Raw genomic sequence first — 16,285 nt, 5'->3', positions numbered from 1 at the left:
TTCACCTGATATGAAAGCCGACTCATTGGAAAAAACCCTAATGCTGGGAACGACTGAAGGCAGGAGGAGAAGGGGGCAACAGAGGATGAGACAGCTGGATGACATCATCAACTCTATAGACATGAGTTTGAGCAAACTCCAGGAGATAGTGAAGGACAGGAAAGCCTTGCATGCTGCAGTCCAGGGTATTTCAGAGTAAGACATGACTGAGCAATTGAAGAACAACTGCCTAGAACATTATCTGCCCAAATTCTCATGGAGTGACTTCTTTGCCTCCTTTATGTCTCCTCACAGTTTTGACTCTATCAACAGGACTGAGTAAATCTTGGTGCTATGAGTGAGAGAAGGAAACCAGGAGGAAAAAACAATTTTGGAGGGAAGATGATGAATTTCACTTTGGTATATACTAATTTGGAAATGCCAGTAGGCTTTAGCTGGAGCTGTCAGGTAGAACTCAAAAACAGAAGGTTGACGGGGAATCTTAACATTTAAGGAAGAAGCACAGAAGGAATATAGCATATTGGAAACAGAAGTAGCCTGTGGTAGACAAATTCTGACAAGTACCTCCCATCAAAAAGTATAACTGAGTCCAGTATCCCTTGAATATAGCTAGCCCAGTGTCTGGCTTTGACCCAAAGAAAGTGGTAGAAGTAACCTTATGGCTGCCCCAGAATCCAGGCATTACAAGGTCTTTTACTTGTTTTGCCCTTTTGGAACACTGCTCTGGGATCACCTTGAGACTAAGCCAGTCTAGTCCACTGGTGATGAGAACACACAGGGAGGAAAAACAAGGTTCCTTCTCTGATATTATTGAGGCCAATTTAGACACCATCCACAACAGCCCTCCAGTGCACTATACCTGACCAGTGAGCCGAGGAGGAACCAAAGAGAACCAAAGAGGCCCAGCCAACCAATAGAATTGAGGAAAAAAATTTGTTAAGTTTAAGGGTGGTTTGCTATGCAGCATACAGATCTGGTACAGAACTCAGTACCTAGAAATGGGGTCTTCTGAAACATAAACCTAAAATATTACCTCAATGGACATGAACTTGAGCAAACTCCAGGAGTTGGGGGAGGACAGAGGAGTCTGTTATTAACAGCATCAGATACTGTAGGGGTCGCAAAGAGTCAGATACAACTTAGCGACTGAACAATAACAACAACAACAACAACAAAAACAGGTAGCGTGGCCAAAATGTAGTAAAGGCTGAAAAGTAGGTGAGAAGATTGTTAACAGAGGATGGAGTCAGAGTCTCACATTACATATTTTGGAAAAATTGGCAGAATTGTTGCTTATAGAAACTTGCAAGATAGAAAATATTAAATGAAACTATGAATCCAGATGTTTCCAGGAAAGATGTTAAATAATGTCAATTTAACTTCTTTCCACTGAGAATCATATGCTATATAGAGAGAAATAAACTACAAAAAGAATAACTCAATGTGCAGTTGGAATTATGATGATGCCATGATGTACTGAAATAGAAAATAAAATAGTTTCTTTCTTCTAGTTAGAAGAAGAGAGAAAGATTTTCAGAGTCATAAATGGCCTAAGATAAAAATCAATTCAAGGATGCAGCTAAAAGTTCTTTGATAAGACCTCAGAAAAATTTAGTGGTATTTAGAAGACTCTCTGTCTTTTAAAGAGAAGGCAATGGCAACTCACTCCAGTACTCTTCCCTGGAAAATCCCATGGACAGAGGAGCCTGGTAGGCTGCAGACCATGGGGTCGTGAAGAGTCGGGCACGACTGAGCGACTTCACTTTCACTTTTCACTTTCATGCATTAGAGGAGGAAATGGCAACCCACTCCAGTGTTCTTGCCTGGAGAATCCCAGGGACGGGGGAGCCTGGTGGGCTGCAGTCCATGGGGCCGCACAGAGTCGGACACGACTGAAGCAACTTAGCAGCAGCTGTCTTTTAAAGGGCCTCTAAAATTCTTAAAGGCAGTTTCCACAGCAGCCTCATATATGGCCCAAAATAAAGAGAGGTTTTTTCCAAAAACAAATTATCCACATTATGGATATGGTTTTGGTACCAGAGAGTGACCTCCAATGAGATTCTTAGAAACTCACGTTTTTTTTTTTGTTTGTTTGTTTTTTTAAATTTTATTTTATTTTTAAACTTTACATAATTGTATTAGTTTTGCCAAATATCAAAATGAATCCACCATAGGTATACATGTGTTCCCCATCCTGAACCCTCCTCCCTCCTAACAGGGCTGTACTGATAAAAACACCGTCACCTTGGTCTTTGAGAAATTGAAAAATTTCAAAATGAATAAAAGAATTCCAGGCTCTCTGGTTTACATGAGGAGGAGGCAGACTAAGGAAGTTCCTCAGCTATAAACGTGCATTTCTTACAGAAAAGGCGAGACATCTTATGGAAAATCCAGAAGTTCAGAAGTGAAGAACAAAGAGCCAAGGAGTAAAATGGACTAGGGAACCACTCTCAAGGAACAAAAACTGGCTTAGATCAGGGAATTTTCCCTCCCCTGATATAGGGGAGACAGGCTGGGTTTCAGAACTGGTGTACACCACAGACTGCTGAACGCTTCCTATTTTTCTCATCTTTGAGTCTATTCTGATTTTCTGCTCCCTGTTACATCATTGTATGTTGTATGTGCGGAGAAGGTACCTTGTCTTTTTCGTTCAAATTCCTCTGACTTGAGAGTAGCCACACCTAGAAACCATAAATTTTGATTTCAATCTGAAATCAGGTTCTTTGCGACAAGTAACATAAAATAAGGATTATATGAAGTCATTATCTTAAGGAAAACCATTTTTCACAAATCACTCTGTGGAAAGCATGCACTAGTGTAGAGTAAGACCTTGAAGAAATGTGTATGTCAGGGGAGGGAAGAAAGGGTTTCATTTTGGGGGGAAATTATCTGAATGATTAAAATTTTTATTATATCTACAAATTGAAATATCTTTCAATATGAGGGTTATGTTTTCCATGTTTTGAAATCTTAAATAATTCATTCAGATAAATTGAGAGATTCTGTAGGACTGAGTACTTTCTAAATTCACAGAAAAAAGAAAGGAATAATGATATTCAAGTTAGAGACAAAAGCACTTCAACATTTACAATTTTTAAAAATAAACACTCTAATCCTATCATAGGAAATAATTTTGTGTTTGTGGAGGGGGTATTATGTGGAAGATACAAAGCACAATTCTGTTTAAGATGTCAAGTTCTGTAATTTTAATCTGATCAGATGAGACTGCCATTTTATTTTTACAATGCTAGAGACCTGGGTTTGATCCCTGGGTTGGGAAGATCCCCTGGAGAAGGGAATGGCTACTCACTCCAGTATTCTGGCCTGTAGAATTCCATGGACTGTATAGTCCATGGGGTCACAAAGAGTTGGACATGACTGAGGGACCTTCACTTCACTTCAATAAGAAGGTTATAAATTTATTTTTAAATTTTAAGGTTTATTTTTTCTCCTAAAAAAAAAGTCTATAATTAAAAAATAGCACTAAATGACTTTGAAATGCATAGGAAAGAATTTGACAAATTGCCTCCAGGGGAAAAATAGCTCATTTAAAAATAAGAGCTCAAAGCATATATGTAAAAAAGAATACAAATAAAAAAGAGTGTGTGTGTGAGTGCTTGGTCACTCAGTCATGTCCGACTTTGGTGACCCCATGGAATGCAGCCCGCCAGACTTCTATGTCCATGGGATTTCCCAGGCAAGAATACTGAAATGGGTTGCCATTTTCCTTCTCCAGGGAATCTTCCCTACCTAGGTACCAAATAGACATCTCCTGTGTCTCCTGCATTGCAGGCAGATTCTTTAAACCCTGAGCCACCCAGGAAGCCAAAAAAAGAGTCCCTGCACCTGAACCCTTGTCCCTGAGATACCTCATCTACATTTGAACTAGATGCAGATCATGAGATAGTAACTTTAAGCCTGATGACCTAACTGCCTGAGAATTTTGATAGTCTCAGGTGAAAAGGGGGTGTACCTTGCATTTTAGAGGAATGAAAACAACTGTGACCAGATGGTGGACGGTGGTAAATAAAATCCTTTGCCACAATTCTTTGTAATGTCTCTCATCAAGCGGTAGAGCTTGTTTCTCTCTTCATTAAATCTGAGTTGTCTTTGGGACTTCTTTTGACCAAAAGAATGTGGCAGAAGTAACATCGGACAAGCTCGAGAGTCTTGTCAGCTTCTGTTTCCGTCCTTTTAAAGCAGTGCCCTATGTCCACCATGTAAGGAAGCTGTTAGCCCAAGTGAGAATGAGAGCCCCTGTCAAGAAGCACCAACACACCTCAGCGGGCAGTTTACATCAGCTGGAAAATATGTGAGGGGCTCCACCTTGCATCTGGCTCCAGGCACAGCCAAACCTCTGCAAGTGAGCACAGTCAAACCCGAACAGGAACTTGGCAGAATCACGAGAAATCCTAATCAGTTTTGTTTCAGCCATTGAGTTTCGAGGTGGTTTACTGCCCGGCAACAGTTACATGACACATGACCTGAGAGGTAGGAAAGAAATCAGAGGGATGGAGACTCAACGAAATCAGGGGAAACAGAGTCAGCTAGAGGAGATTACGAGATAAACAAAGTCACAGAGGCACATAAGAGAGAGAGACAGTGTAAGGGATGAGAATCTGTTAGGTTTAATCTGTTAGGAGAATCTGTTAGGTTTAACAGTCAAACTCCAGTTTAAATGATTGAAGGATGTGTCTTCTATCATACTGGCTTTTACTGCCCCAGCTATGAGAAAACTGGCTGCCCTGGGTTATGTTAAGGCACTTGACCACTTAGGATAGTGAAAAGCTATTTTCTTTCTCTTGCATTTGCCATTTCAAGTGGTAAATAACACTCAGTGAGAGATTTATATCATCCAGTTAAGTGGTTAGCAAACTACTGTTCACTTAACTTTCATTCGAGGTTTCTGCTATAACTATCCTACTTTAAAGAAGAAACTTCCTTATAAAACTCTGCTCTTCGCTAAGATACTGCTAGGCAATGGAACACTGGCTCAATCCTGATGACTTCCTTACAAATAAAAAAGTATTTTTTATTTATATCATATCAAAACATAATATACATATCACACAGGCAGGCATGCTCAGTTGTGTCTGACTCTTGAGACCTGCCAGGCTTCTCCATGGAATTTTCCAGGCAAGAATACTGAAGTGGATTGCCATTTCTTCCTCCAGGGGTCTTCCTGATTGAGGGATACAACCAGTGTCTCCTGCATTGCGGGCAGATTCTTTACCACAGAGCCACAGGGAGATCCATACATTCCACACACACTTACATATACAAATGCACAAAGCTAGATCAGGACATCTGATGCCAGATTTTTTAAGACCAGAATAAAATTGTGATTACTACAAACCAACACTGAAGAATAGCTTGTTGTCTTAAACTTTCTAAAAAGGCTATAATGACCTTCATCTTTACAACAAATTGAATAGAGAATCTCAACCGAATTATAGGAAACAAACTCTTACCAACAGTGTTAGATGATCCTAATTGTAAAGTAAGAGAGCTTAGATTTAAGCATAATATCCAACCTAATTATATTCCAAACACATTAAATGACATAGCATTCTACAGGAAGGAAACTCCTTAGTTGATTTATTGCCTAAATTATGGAAAAACAATTCAGTTATAGGACATATTCGTGCATTTAAAAAGATCAGCTTTTCCACATAATGGCTATGTAATTTGTGTTAAGAAGTAGATTCCAGTTCCAAAGAGTGATCACGGTTTTGAAATTGTGTTCTACAGATATTTCAATTGATCTGAACTCAAAGTTTTAGGAGCAAATCATAGGTTAGCTTCCCTTCTAAACTTACACAAATTTTAACTGACGTTTTCATCACTCCTCCTTCTGTATTATGAGGTTCTTGTACATTATTGATAATAATTATGGAAAGATACAGCACAAAGGGTATTATCCTGATGGAAAAAAGCAAAAATATTTAAGAATAGGTTTTTCAATTTCAAGTTCTTGAAAAGATATGTCAACATTTTCAACTATTGAACAACCTCAATGCCTGCTACTTGGGTGTTTTAAAGTTTCTGAGCCTTCTGAAATTCCACTTTCCATTTAACTTAAAATAGAATTATTTAAATTTCACTGGAGAATTCATGAACAATTATGTCATAATAGCTGGAAGTTTCCTGGACCTACCTTCCTCCTTCCAGATAGCATCTGTGGGCCAGTGGTTGACTGGTTGGAGAGTATAAAACCCCAGCTCCTTTATTTTGAAAACTATAAGCTTTGGGATTTAATTGACACTCCAGAGTGTCTTACCTGCTTAGACTGTGTCTGAAACTTCGGTGTTTCTTTGTGCAGAAAGGAGTTCACTTAGCAGGCCTGAGACTGCTACCCTTAGACACTCTTGATCACTCTGGCCCGTAGCTTGCATCTAGAAACTTGAATATCTGCAGGGCTCTACGTTCTCTGGGCTTCCCTGATAGCTCAGTTGGTAAAGAATCCACATTCAATGAGGGAGACCCTGGTTTAATTCCTGGGTGGGGAAGATTCCCTGGAGAAGGGATAGGCTACCCACTCCAGTAGTCTTGGGCTTCCCTTCTGGCTCAGCTGGTAAAGAATCTGCCCACAGTGAGGGAGACCTGGGTTCAATTCCTGGGTTGGGAAGATCCCCTGGAGAAGGGAAAGGCTACCCTCTCCAGTATTCTGGCCTGGAGAATTCCATGGACAGTCCATGGAGTTGCAAAGGGTTGGATACAACTGAGCGACTTTCACTTTCCATGCTCTCCAAATAATTAAAATTTTGCTCACTGTGCATAAAGCATTTTTACAAATAATTGCTGCTTAGACTGAAAGACTGCTTTCCTTGTGGGAGTCTGCAATTTTGGTATGTGCTACTTAGCAGGTCAGGCTTTCCCTAGTGGCTCAGTGATAAAGAATCCACCTGCCAATGCAGGAGATGGGGTTTGATCCCTGGGTCAGGAAGATCCAATGGGAGGAGGAAATGGCAACCCATTCCAGTATTTTTGTCTGGGAAATCACATGGACAGATGAGTCTGGTGTGCTAGACCTTGGGGTAGCAAAGAGTCGGACACAACTGAGCACAGCACACAAACGGAAGGTGACTGCATGGCTGAGTCAATACTAACTCGTGACTCCTGGGCTCAGATGAGCTTTCCTCGTAGACAACACTTCACACATGTCACAATTCACTGATGGAAAATGACGCACATCCTATGTGATTTTGTTGGGAGAGGACTCTCAGATGCTTGCGCCTGGTTTTCTTCAGACTTTGCCCCCACTTTTTTCTTTTGCTGATTTTGCTTTGTGTCCTTTTGATAAAATAAATCATGTACTAAGTTCTATAAGTTCCTCTCCTTAATTAAGGACCTGGGGGTGGTCTTGGGTACCCAAAACACACTCCCCTTTCAATATTTTGCTTCTTCATTCCCCATTTTCTTATTGGCTTTCCCTGAGAGCACATCCTTAATCAACTGTTGGCATCCCAATCCTCAACATGGTCTATGTCTCTAGGGCAGCTCATGAATATTCTCAATCAGACCAAATATTAGTTTCAACTAGAAGCTTTGTAATCTCTATTCCTGGGATGATTTTCTCCTTACCTCTTATACTCTTTTCCAAATACCTCTATCCCCCTCCAAACTGTTGTTCTCTAATAAATATATATTTGGACAAATTAATTCAGCATTTACATGATTTGCAAATTGCATATATATTGTATGTACAGCAAGACTTAAAATAGAACAGCCTTGCCCCATTTCTCCCCATACCGAGTCCTATTTTCCAGACACAAAAATTTTCCATACTTTTTAGGTGTTTATTCCTGATTTACTTCAGGATACCAGGTTTTACATTCCTCTTAATACTGAATACCTGGGAAAAAAGAAGTACAACATGAACTGCTTAGGAAAGAAATAGTATTCAAGTCTCTCCTTCCTTCTACTCATATGCGGACACATATCTTGTTCCATGAGGGAGAGGAAGAAATTGGTGGTAAAAATTAAGAAAGATTAAGAAGTCATATGACAAGCCAGTGCTTGGGATATTAGAGTCATCTTCAACCATCTTTCACAGTTTGTTCTTCTGGAACTTCTGCCGATATACAGAAATGGTTCCCAAAACAGGCAGAAAAATTTACTTTAAAGACCTGCATCAGTACTACTCTCTTAGTTGTCTTAACCTTATGTCTTCTTCAGCATTACCCAAATCCAGCCAGTTTGCTTTGGTGCTGGGAGTCTTTGGATAAAAGAGTCAGTTCCTAGGTTCCACCAAAACAATCCTGTTCTCATTTTAGTACAGGGGTTCACAAACTTCATTGTGCATGCATCAGAATTATCCAGAAATCTCCATAAAATGCAGCTTTCTGGAACTTGCCTCCATATATTGTAATTAAGTGAGTCTGTAGATAAGATAGGAATCTGGTTTTATAGCACACTTAAGGAGATTTTGATACTGGGGGATCCAAGATACCCTTTGACAAAGCAGATCTAGCATCTTACAGGGTAATTTGAAAAATACTTGCATATAATGAAAATATACATATGTACATATATCTCATATCTATCTATAGATGACTTAAAACATCTAATGTTATTTATGTGTATGCTCAGTCGCTCAGTCATGTGTGACTCTTAGCGACCCTATGGACTACAGCCTGCCAGGTTCCTTTATCCATGGGATTTTCCAGGCAAGAACACTAGAATGAGTTGCCTTTTCCTAATCAAGGGGATCTTCCCAACTCAGGGACTGAACCTGTGTCTCTTGTGTCTCCTGCACTGGCAGGCAGATTCTTTACCACTGAGCCACCTGGAAAGCCCTAAAATTATGTGTAATTTTTTTTTATCTGTACATGAAAAATCTGTTGGCATTCTTAGAAATCCAATAGTTTTTAACCACAGTGGCATGACACAATGGTGTGCTACAATCAGGGTTCAGGTGTATGTTAAACATTTGTTGTTAATGACATTTAGAGTAAGTCAGTTACTCTTAACAAATGAATTGCAATAATTTAAGGTTATCTATATAATCATGACATTCCCAGTTAGTTGAATTTTGATACACTTTACCTAATAGAAGAGGAAGGAATTGAGCTTCAATAACAGTATAATACACTTGGAGGTCATGGCTGGATACTGCTCTTACTATTGTACCATTAATGTAAGTAGCTGTGTAATCAGGGATTGTATTGATTTACTTCTATAAAAATATTATTTTAGGGTTTCATAAAAATCTCTGTCAAGTGTGAATATGACTCATGCATGTCAGTGTCACTGGTTAGATGTTAACTTTTACTCATGTGGATAAAAATGAGAAAGGCAGCATAGAAACTCCAGGAAAACAGTAGTTTTGAAATTCACACAGAAAGGTATCAGTATTCAGATTCCTGGAATAGAACACATGATAATGAAATATGGATAGCATCATTTTATATGGATAGTATGATTTTATATCATCTTAGATGGAAACAATATTTGATTCATAGTATCCTTACATAATCAGTAAGATTACAGACTATTTTTCACTTTCGGCCTAATAGCCCTGCTTTCCTTCTGTCTCTAAGGAACCAATTTGGGAAACAAAGTACACTTGCCTCATCAATTTACAGCTTTAAATAAAACACAGACTGCTGCTGCTGCTAAGTCGCTTCAGTCGTGTCCGACTCTGTGCGACCCCATAGACGGCAGCCCACCAGGCTCCCCTGTCCCTGGGATTCTCCAGGCAAGAACACTGGAGTGGGTTGCCATTTCCTTCTCCAATGCATAAGAGTGAAAAGTGAAAGGGAAGTCGCTCAGTCGTGTCCGACTCTCAGCGACCCCGTGGACTGTAGCCCACCAGGCTCCTCCATCCATGGGATTTTCCAGGCAAGAGTACTGGAGTGGGGTGCCATTGCCTTCTCCGAAAACACAGACAAATCCTGCTAAACCTGGAAGAAGGCAGATTCTGGGTTTGCTCACAGATTCAGCATCCTTGAGGATCCCACTTGCCCGCTGCCCCATCACACCAGACCGTTGGTGCAAAGTTCCTGCCTTTGTGCTCAGAGATCTGGCACTGCTTTTCTGAAGGTCTTTTAATTATGAGTAATATTTTTTTTCTGTTACACATAAAACGTTCCTCTCTTTCTAGAGAGGCTAATTGCCTCCTTGAGTTCTCCTTTGTCTCTCATTTTTGTTACACCCCTCTGTCAGAGAATCTATACAAAACTTCTCTTGGGGGTTCTTCCAAGTCTTTCCCAATCCTGCTCCTTAGAAGTCAGCTGGGAAAATGAACAGTAACAGCAAGCAACAAATCCTAATGATCCCAAAAGCCTGGTAAAGAATAATTTAGAAGAAAAGAGACTTTAGACACTTTGTGATCATTAACAAAGTTGTGAAATTTGTGAGGAAGTTGGGAGAAAAAAGATTTTTTTTTAAAATTATTTGTTAGATTCACAGGCTCTAATTCCTCATTTCCCTAGTTGAGCTGTAACTTAATTATAAAACAAAATCTATAGCCACAGACAGGCCTAGAGGTACAGTCTGTACAACTAATCAACTTTAATTCCCTGGGCTCGATTTAATTACAAAATGACATTCAATGCAGCTGCTAAACACTTTACCAGATGACCACATGATAATACTCGTATAGCACTTACAGGTCCCCAGCTTTTGAGCTGATTCTAGCAGTGCAATTATTTTTCAGGTATAATAAATTTGAACAGCTCTAGGATTTATAATAAAAGATTCTCTTGATTTTATACATCTCTGGAGTTAAGCCAGCTAAAGTATTGAGTTGCCCTACAACTAATATATGTCAGGGAGTAAAACATAATGACAGAGGAGATGTCCTGATAAAGAACAATAATAACAAACTGAATTTCAGTAACACATTTCTTACCTTTTAAAATTCATTGTCTTTGTTTGGTGGACAAAGTGAAATCTGCCTTATGTATACTGAGTTATCAACTTGTATTTCAGATTATGACACATTATTTTTGAATGTAACTAGACATAGCTAACTCATTTGTCTGCTTGTCTCAATGTTCCATAAGAAAATTTGGGAAGTGATTGTCCTACAAAATATTTTTTTACCTGACAAAATTAATCACTAATGTTTTTAAAATAGTCAGCTCCTCTAGTATATTTCAAATGTATTCAATTTGTACAAACATCCAGGAAGACCACTGCGATATGTAAGATCTGATTTTTCATTTTATAACATTTAGCCGGAAGTTCCATGCATAATTAACTTTTCATCTTAGAGCTGTTTTCATCCTAGCCCACACAGATATACTTTTAATAATACTTGGGATCCCAGTTTCTCCCTAGGTCTCTAGGAGGTTAAGAAAAATTATTTAAATTGAGGAAAAGGAATCAAGAAGCAGTATCATTAAGGGAGTTACTAATGATGCTAAAATAAATATGACCCTTACTGCTTTTCCAGCAACTCACATGGTAATGTAGTGTCATTTGATTCAAATTAGGATTTGAAGTGGGTTTATAAACATAGCAGGATGCGTTCCATTTGCGTCCTTTCTCCTAGATGTTAATCCTCTTTTCTTTCCCTTTAGAGTAGAACTGGGTACAAGCTAAAGAGAGGATGTATCATAACTAATTATATCTACAGAGAAAAGAACAACATTCACTGTCAAGTATCTGGAGCTCTAATCCCCTTCACATTCACCTTCCAGCCTCCAGTGCCGGTTCAGATTTTACCTGATGCGGTCCTGCTCGACTACCTGAGACACCAGACAAAGACAACACTGCACATTTCAAAGTTGAAAGGCTCATTTCTCAGTCCTGGCAGTGCTTGTCAGTCTCTTACCCCAGAGAGTATCCTTCTCTACTGAGCAGTGATTGAGTCACAGGAGGAAAAGATTCTGTTTGCTGGAAGGAAATAGGATAGAAGGAATCATGACGGTTACCAGATGTTCCAGTGGCCCTGCGGGGGCACCAGAACGTTTCTGCGCATGCTGTAAACAGCGGCAACTGTCATCCATGGGACCCTGCGGCGTGGTGCTCACGCTGCTCTGATGTGCAGTCACAGGATTCCAGAGTTGGAAGGGACCTTAGAGACAATTTTAGCCAGAGATTTACACTACGTCTGGGGGAGTTCTGTGTTTCCTAAGTGTAATTCAGGGATTGCTAAAGAGTCAGGGGGAATCTCCCTGAAACAGCAGCATCACACTTGGAAAGGATGCAAAAATCTTCAGTCAAGGCTGAGAGCAAGGCAATATATTTTATCAAACAAAAATCAGTTGTAAAGTCCTGGGTAATTCCTATGGTTCAAGAAGAGAACTTTGTGGAAAATCCTCACCCAGGGGGGCTCTATGACATTCCTGGAAGGGAGAGTCCCAGAGTTCAGAAGGTTGATTCAGGAGGAACTCTAGGCTGCAATAGGAATCATGGCTTGGTAATCATTACTAAGACACACTAAGGGTGGGAGATGAAGGCTTCTCAAATCAAGTCAACCAAAGCTAACAACTCTTCTTTATTTACATATCACTTTCTATGGCAAATTAAAAAATCTTAGAAAAATGTTACCTCTCATTGTTTTTACACCTTGTCTTGATGATGGCTTCTTATTGCATGTTACTTATTTTAAAAGTGAAAATACCCTGTGATTGTTTAAAGACCCTCCCCACAGCCACCATCAGAAAAAATGAAAGAGAGAAAGAGAAGAAAGAGGAAGGAAAGAAGAAAGGATGGAAGGGGCAGCTGTTTCTGTGTTTGTAAACAGAACCAGCTATGCTGCGAGAAGACATGATATTTTAACACAAGGAAAAGTATTTCTCCAGGGCCAAACAAAACAACCATAAAATAAAAGGAGGACAGATAATCTTTCTTACCATCACTGTTGATGCACACAACCTCTTGAACTTGCGTGCCTGGACCGCACTCCTTGCCATTATCTGGTTCACAGTCGCCGAGCCTCACCGCTTTCCAGTCATAGCAGGATGGCTCCTCACAGGGAATGGCTTCCAGTAAGTGAGGGCAGTTCCCAGTGCCTCCAGAGCCTCCAGTGGGCTCATTGGTGATGCGCCGCTTCCTCAGTTTGAAACCTGAATTGTTGGGGAAGGAAAATATCCTTTGTTACCATCATGGGTTGAATATTTCAGAAGGCTGAATGAAACCCTAAGTTAAAGCAGGATGAAGGTAAAGGGTAAAATTCATATGTGCTTTATTCACTAGTCCATCCCCAAACTCTAGTTTAATGGGAGCTCATTAATAATTTATTAGATGAATACATGAATGAACAAATGGCCAAAGAGGGACTTTTAGTGTTAGTTTACTATAGTAAAAATAAAGCAAGAAAAGAGCTGGAGAGAGAGAAAAAGAGAGAGGAGATTTTGCTTTTGGTTAATTTGGAAAGTCTGTAGTTATAAAATGTTCAAAGACAATGAAATCTCCAAAGACACCATAAAATCTCAATCCATTCAGAAATATTCATGATCCCAATAAAAGTGGTATTACTTTGAATTCCTCAACAGGCTTATGTGGTTAAACTTGAAAAGGAACCTCTGAGAAGTTGGATGATCTCAGGAAATTGTCTCTTTGAGCCTTAGTTGATTTTAGACTCCCCAGAAATTTGAATTAGGGATATAATCCATCTGGGTTCTAATGAGGAGTATTCAAAGACCTGCTCTGTGCTTTAATAGCACCTAAGTGTTGCCTTGTCTGACATTGTATGACAAAATTAGTAAGTCTGTCCATTACTAAGTGAACATACTAGAATCACTAGAAAGCTGTCCTTTGACACAAAATAGAAAAGTGTTTTCAATTACTAGATCATGTGAAAAATCACTCTACCGTGCCTACCACATGAGAAATAACTGCATTTATTTTACTTCTTTCAGATATAACATTTGCATCATAAAAGTAATAGTCATTATTTTCTCATCTTAAAATAATAAGGAGTTCTATTTATTAGGTACTAGCTATGGGTCAGGCAATGAAATAAATGCTTTATGTTTTATCTCCTTGGATCTTTAAAGAAAACATGGGTGCCAGATCAGATTACATCACTTTTACAGATGAGGGGATAAAGACTTACATTAATTAACTTATCTAAACAGTAGAGGACAGAACAGGTTTCCCAATTCAGGTCAGTATGACACCATAGCTCATCTTAACCACTGCACCAACTGCCTTAGATGTTCTCCATCTGTTGTCTAAAATAATAAGCATCTCGCCTACATTCTGCAGTTTTTATCTTCTGGTGTCATTACCAGAGTGGGTTTATACTTCTTTTGTAATCAGTACTCTTTAGCCATTCTAGAAAATACTGTCAACAAATGATCACAGGAACACGCAGCAGCATTTGTTAATAATTCATGGTTTGACTCCATTGATGGGAGTTTCAAGCATGCCATTTTAGTATTACATACCTTTTTTGCCTTGCTGGTCATTACAGTTTTCATAAGTACAAGGTCCCCAAGCTGTCCAAGGTGAAACCTTACATTCAATAGGACAGGGAATGTGGCACAGCTGTGTCGTGTTGGGGACAGGGCCAGTGCATGATTTCAAGTCCACTGGTTTTGGGGCTGTTTGGAGACAAAGAGAGATCCCTTAAGCATTAAACATAGTACTGGTCAATAATATGATTCTTCTATGTGTATGAAGAAGGAAAAATGCTTAGAGAAGTGTCACAAAGACATTACTTCAATGCTTCTCAGCTCCATCCTGAGAATAAAAGGAGAAGGAGAAGGGGGAAAAGGAAGCAATGTGGTGTCATCAAAGGAAACTGGGCTAGAAGTCCTAAAACTGTTTAATCTTCAGCTTCACCACTATGCAATTAATAATGCTGAGTCTAATATTCCTAGCCAATAAAACAATACTTATGGCTAATTTTATTTCTAAAATTTTATAGTCAGATTCTAAAAATGTAGAATTTACTTTGGAGGACTGAACAGAGTAGGAGGGGAAATAAATGTCTATGGAAAATCTCCACTGAGTGCCTTGTGGCACCATAGTCTCTGTTTTGGCCCACAGAAAGGTACCTGGTGGATATGATGAAGGACCAAATGGGGCATCTGTATCTCCAACTGCATGACTCACCAGGTGTTCCAGAACTTTCAAGAGTACAGCACCTGCGTATGTGATCCAAAGCTCAGAACTGCTAAAGGGACTAATTTATAACTGTCCATGTATGTTCATGAGTTGATCAATGAACTGTGGATAAATACTGCTAGCCTATGCTTCTTTCTTCCTTTGATGACTGCAATTTGGCTATTTTGTACAACACATACATTTGACAGTTAATGTCAGATGGTGTCCATAGTTCTGGTTAAAAATGACTAAGTGAGAAAGATACTTGAAGCTATAAAGACATCAGAAGAGAATCAAGTTTACTACTGTCATAAAAATTTAAAGAAGCAAATGTCTTAGACACACATTTCCTTTAATGACAGCTAGCTTCTGTTATAGTCTGGTACTCTGAAAAGCCCATCCATGTAGCACAAAAAGCCTGACATAATAAGAGATCTAACTCTTAGGTTCTTTATGTAAAAGTGAAGTGAAAATCACTCAGTAGTGTTTGACTCTTTGCGACCCCATGGACAATACAGTCCATGGAATTCTTCAGGCCAGAATACTGGAGTGGGTAGCCTTTCCCTTCTCCAGGGGATCATCCCAACCCATTGAACCCAGGTCCTCCACATTGCAGGCAAATTCTTTACCAGCTGAACCAGCAGGGAAGCCCACGTTAAGGACTATCAAATTCCAATTACATGGGATTGCATATAGATGTTCATAGAGAAAATAAAATATTTTAAACTATAATATCCCAACTTTTAAATAAAAATATTCAATATATCTACTTGTAGTTTAAATATTAAAGCAAACTTAGGTACTTGCATATCCCTCAACTTTCTACATACAGAAACACACACAATCATAAAGGCTAGTATATTAACTCCTCTTTCTGCCACATTTTTCAGTTCTGAAAAATATTCTACAGAGTTTTCCTCCAAGAAGTACTTATTTCCCTCCCTTCTGAGTCATAGCCCTCCCCTTCTCCCCTCCCATACACAATGAAGTGAAAATACATGACTGGGCATCCCTAACTTGCTTAACCTGAGCACCATGCGCATTCTCACTTAGGTTTATCAGAATTGCTACTAATTTGTATCGTAACATTAGCCAAAGCCAAAAATGATTAACTGGATTGCTTCCCAACAGTGAAAGACCTTGGCACAGTAATGACAGAAAATACAGAAATAAATGCTTCATTTGTCTGAATATAAAAAAAATGACACTGATAATATGTATCTCACATAAAATGATTTGTTTTTAATATTCTTACAGGCATAAGAATCTTGGGATGGTT

At 39.2% G+C, this 16,285-nt stretch overlaps 1 protein-coding gene across 1 annotated transcript in view; it reads right to left on the bottom strand.

Moving 5' to 3' along the window:
* THSD7A (thrombospondin type 1 domain containing 7A) overlaps nt 1-16,285 on the bottom strand; it is a 479,501-nt gene that overhangs the window by 164,162 nt on the left and 299,054 nt on the right. The window contains exons 5-6 of the mRNA XM_070369781.1: nt 14,346-14,501; nt 12,807-13,019 (exon numbers count right to left, since the gene is read on the bottom strand). Of these exons, the coding sequence (XP_070225882.1) occupies nt 12,807-13,019; nt 14,346-14,501 (369 nt within the window). The remainder of the gene's footprint in view (nt 1-12,806; nt 13,020-14,345; nt 14,502-16,285) is intronic.

The sequence above is a fragment of the Bos mutus genome, chromosome 4 (genome assembly GCF_027580195.1).
Source record: "Bos mutus isolate GX-2022 chromosome 4, NWIPB_WYAK_1.1, whole genome shotgun sequence".
In the NCBI taxonomy this organism is placed as follows: Eukaryota; Metazoa; Chordata; class Mammalia; order Artiodactyla; family Bovidae; genus Bos; species Bos mutus.
The sequence above is the reverse complement of the archived record's forward strand: the minus strand, read 5'-3'. Positions and strand labels throughout refer to the sequence as shown.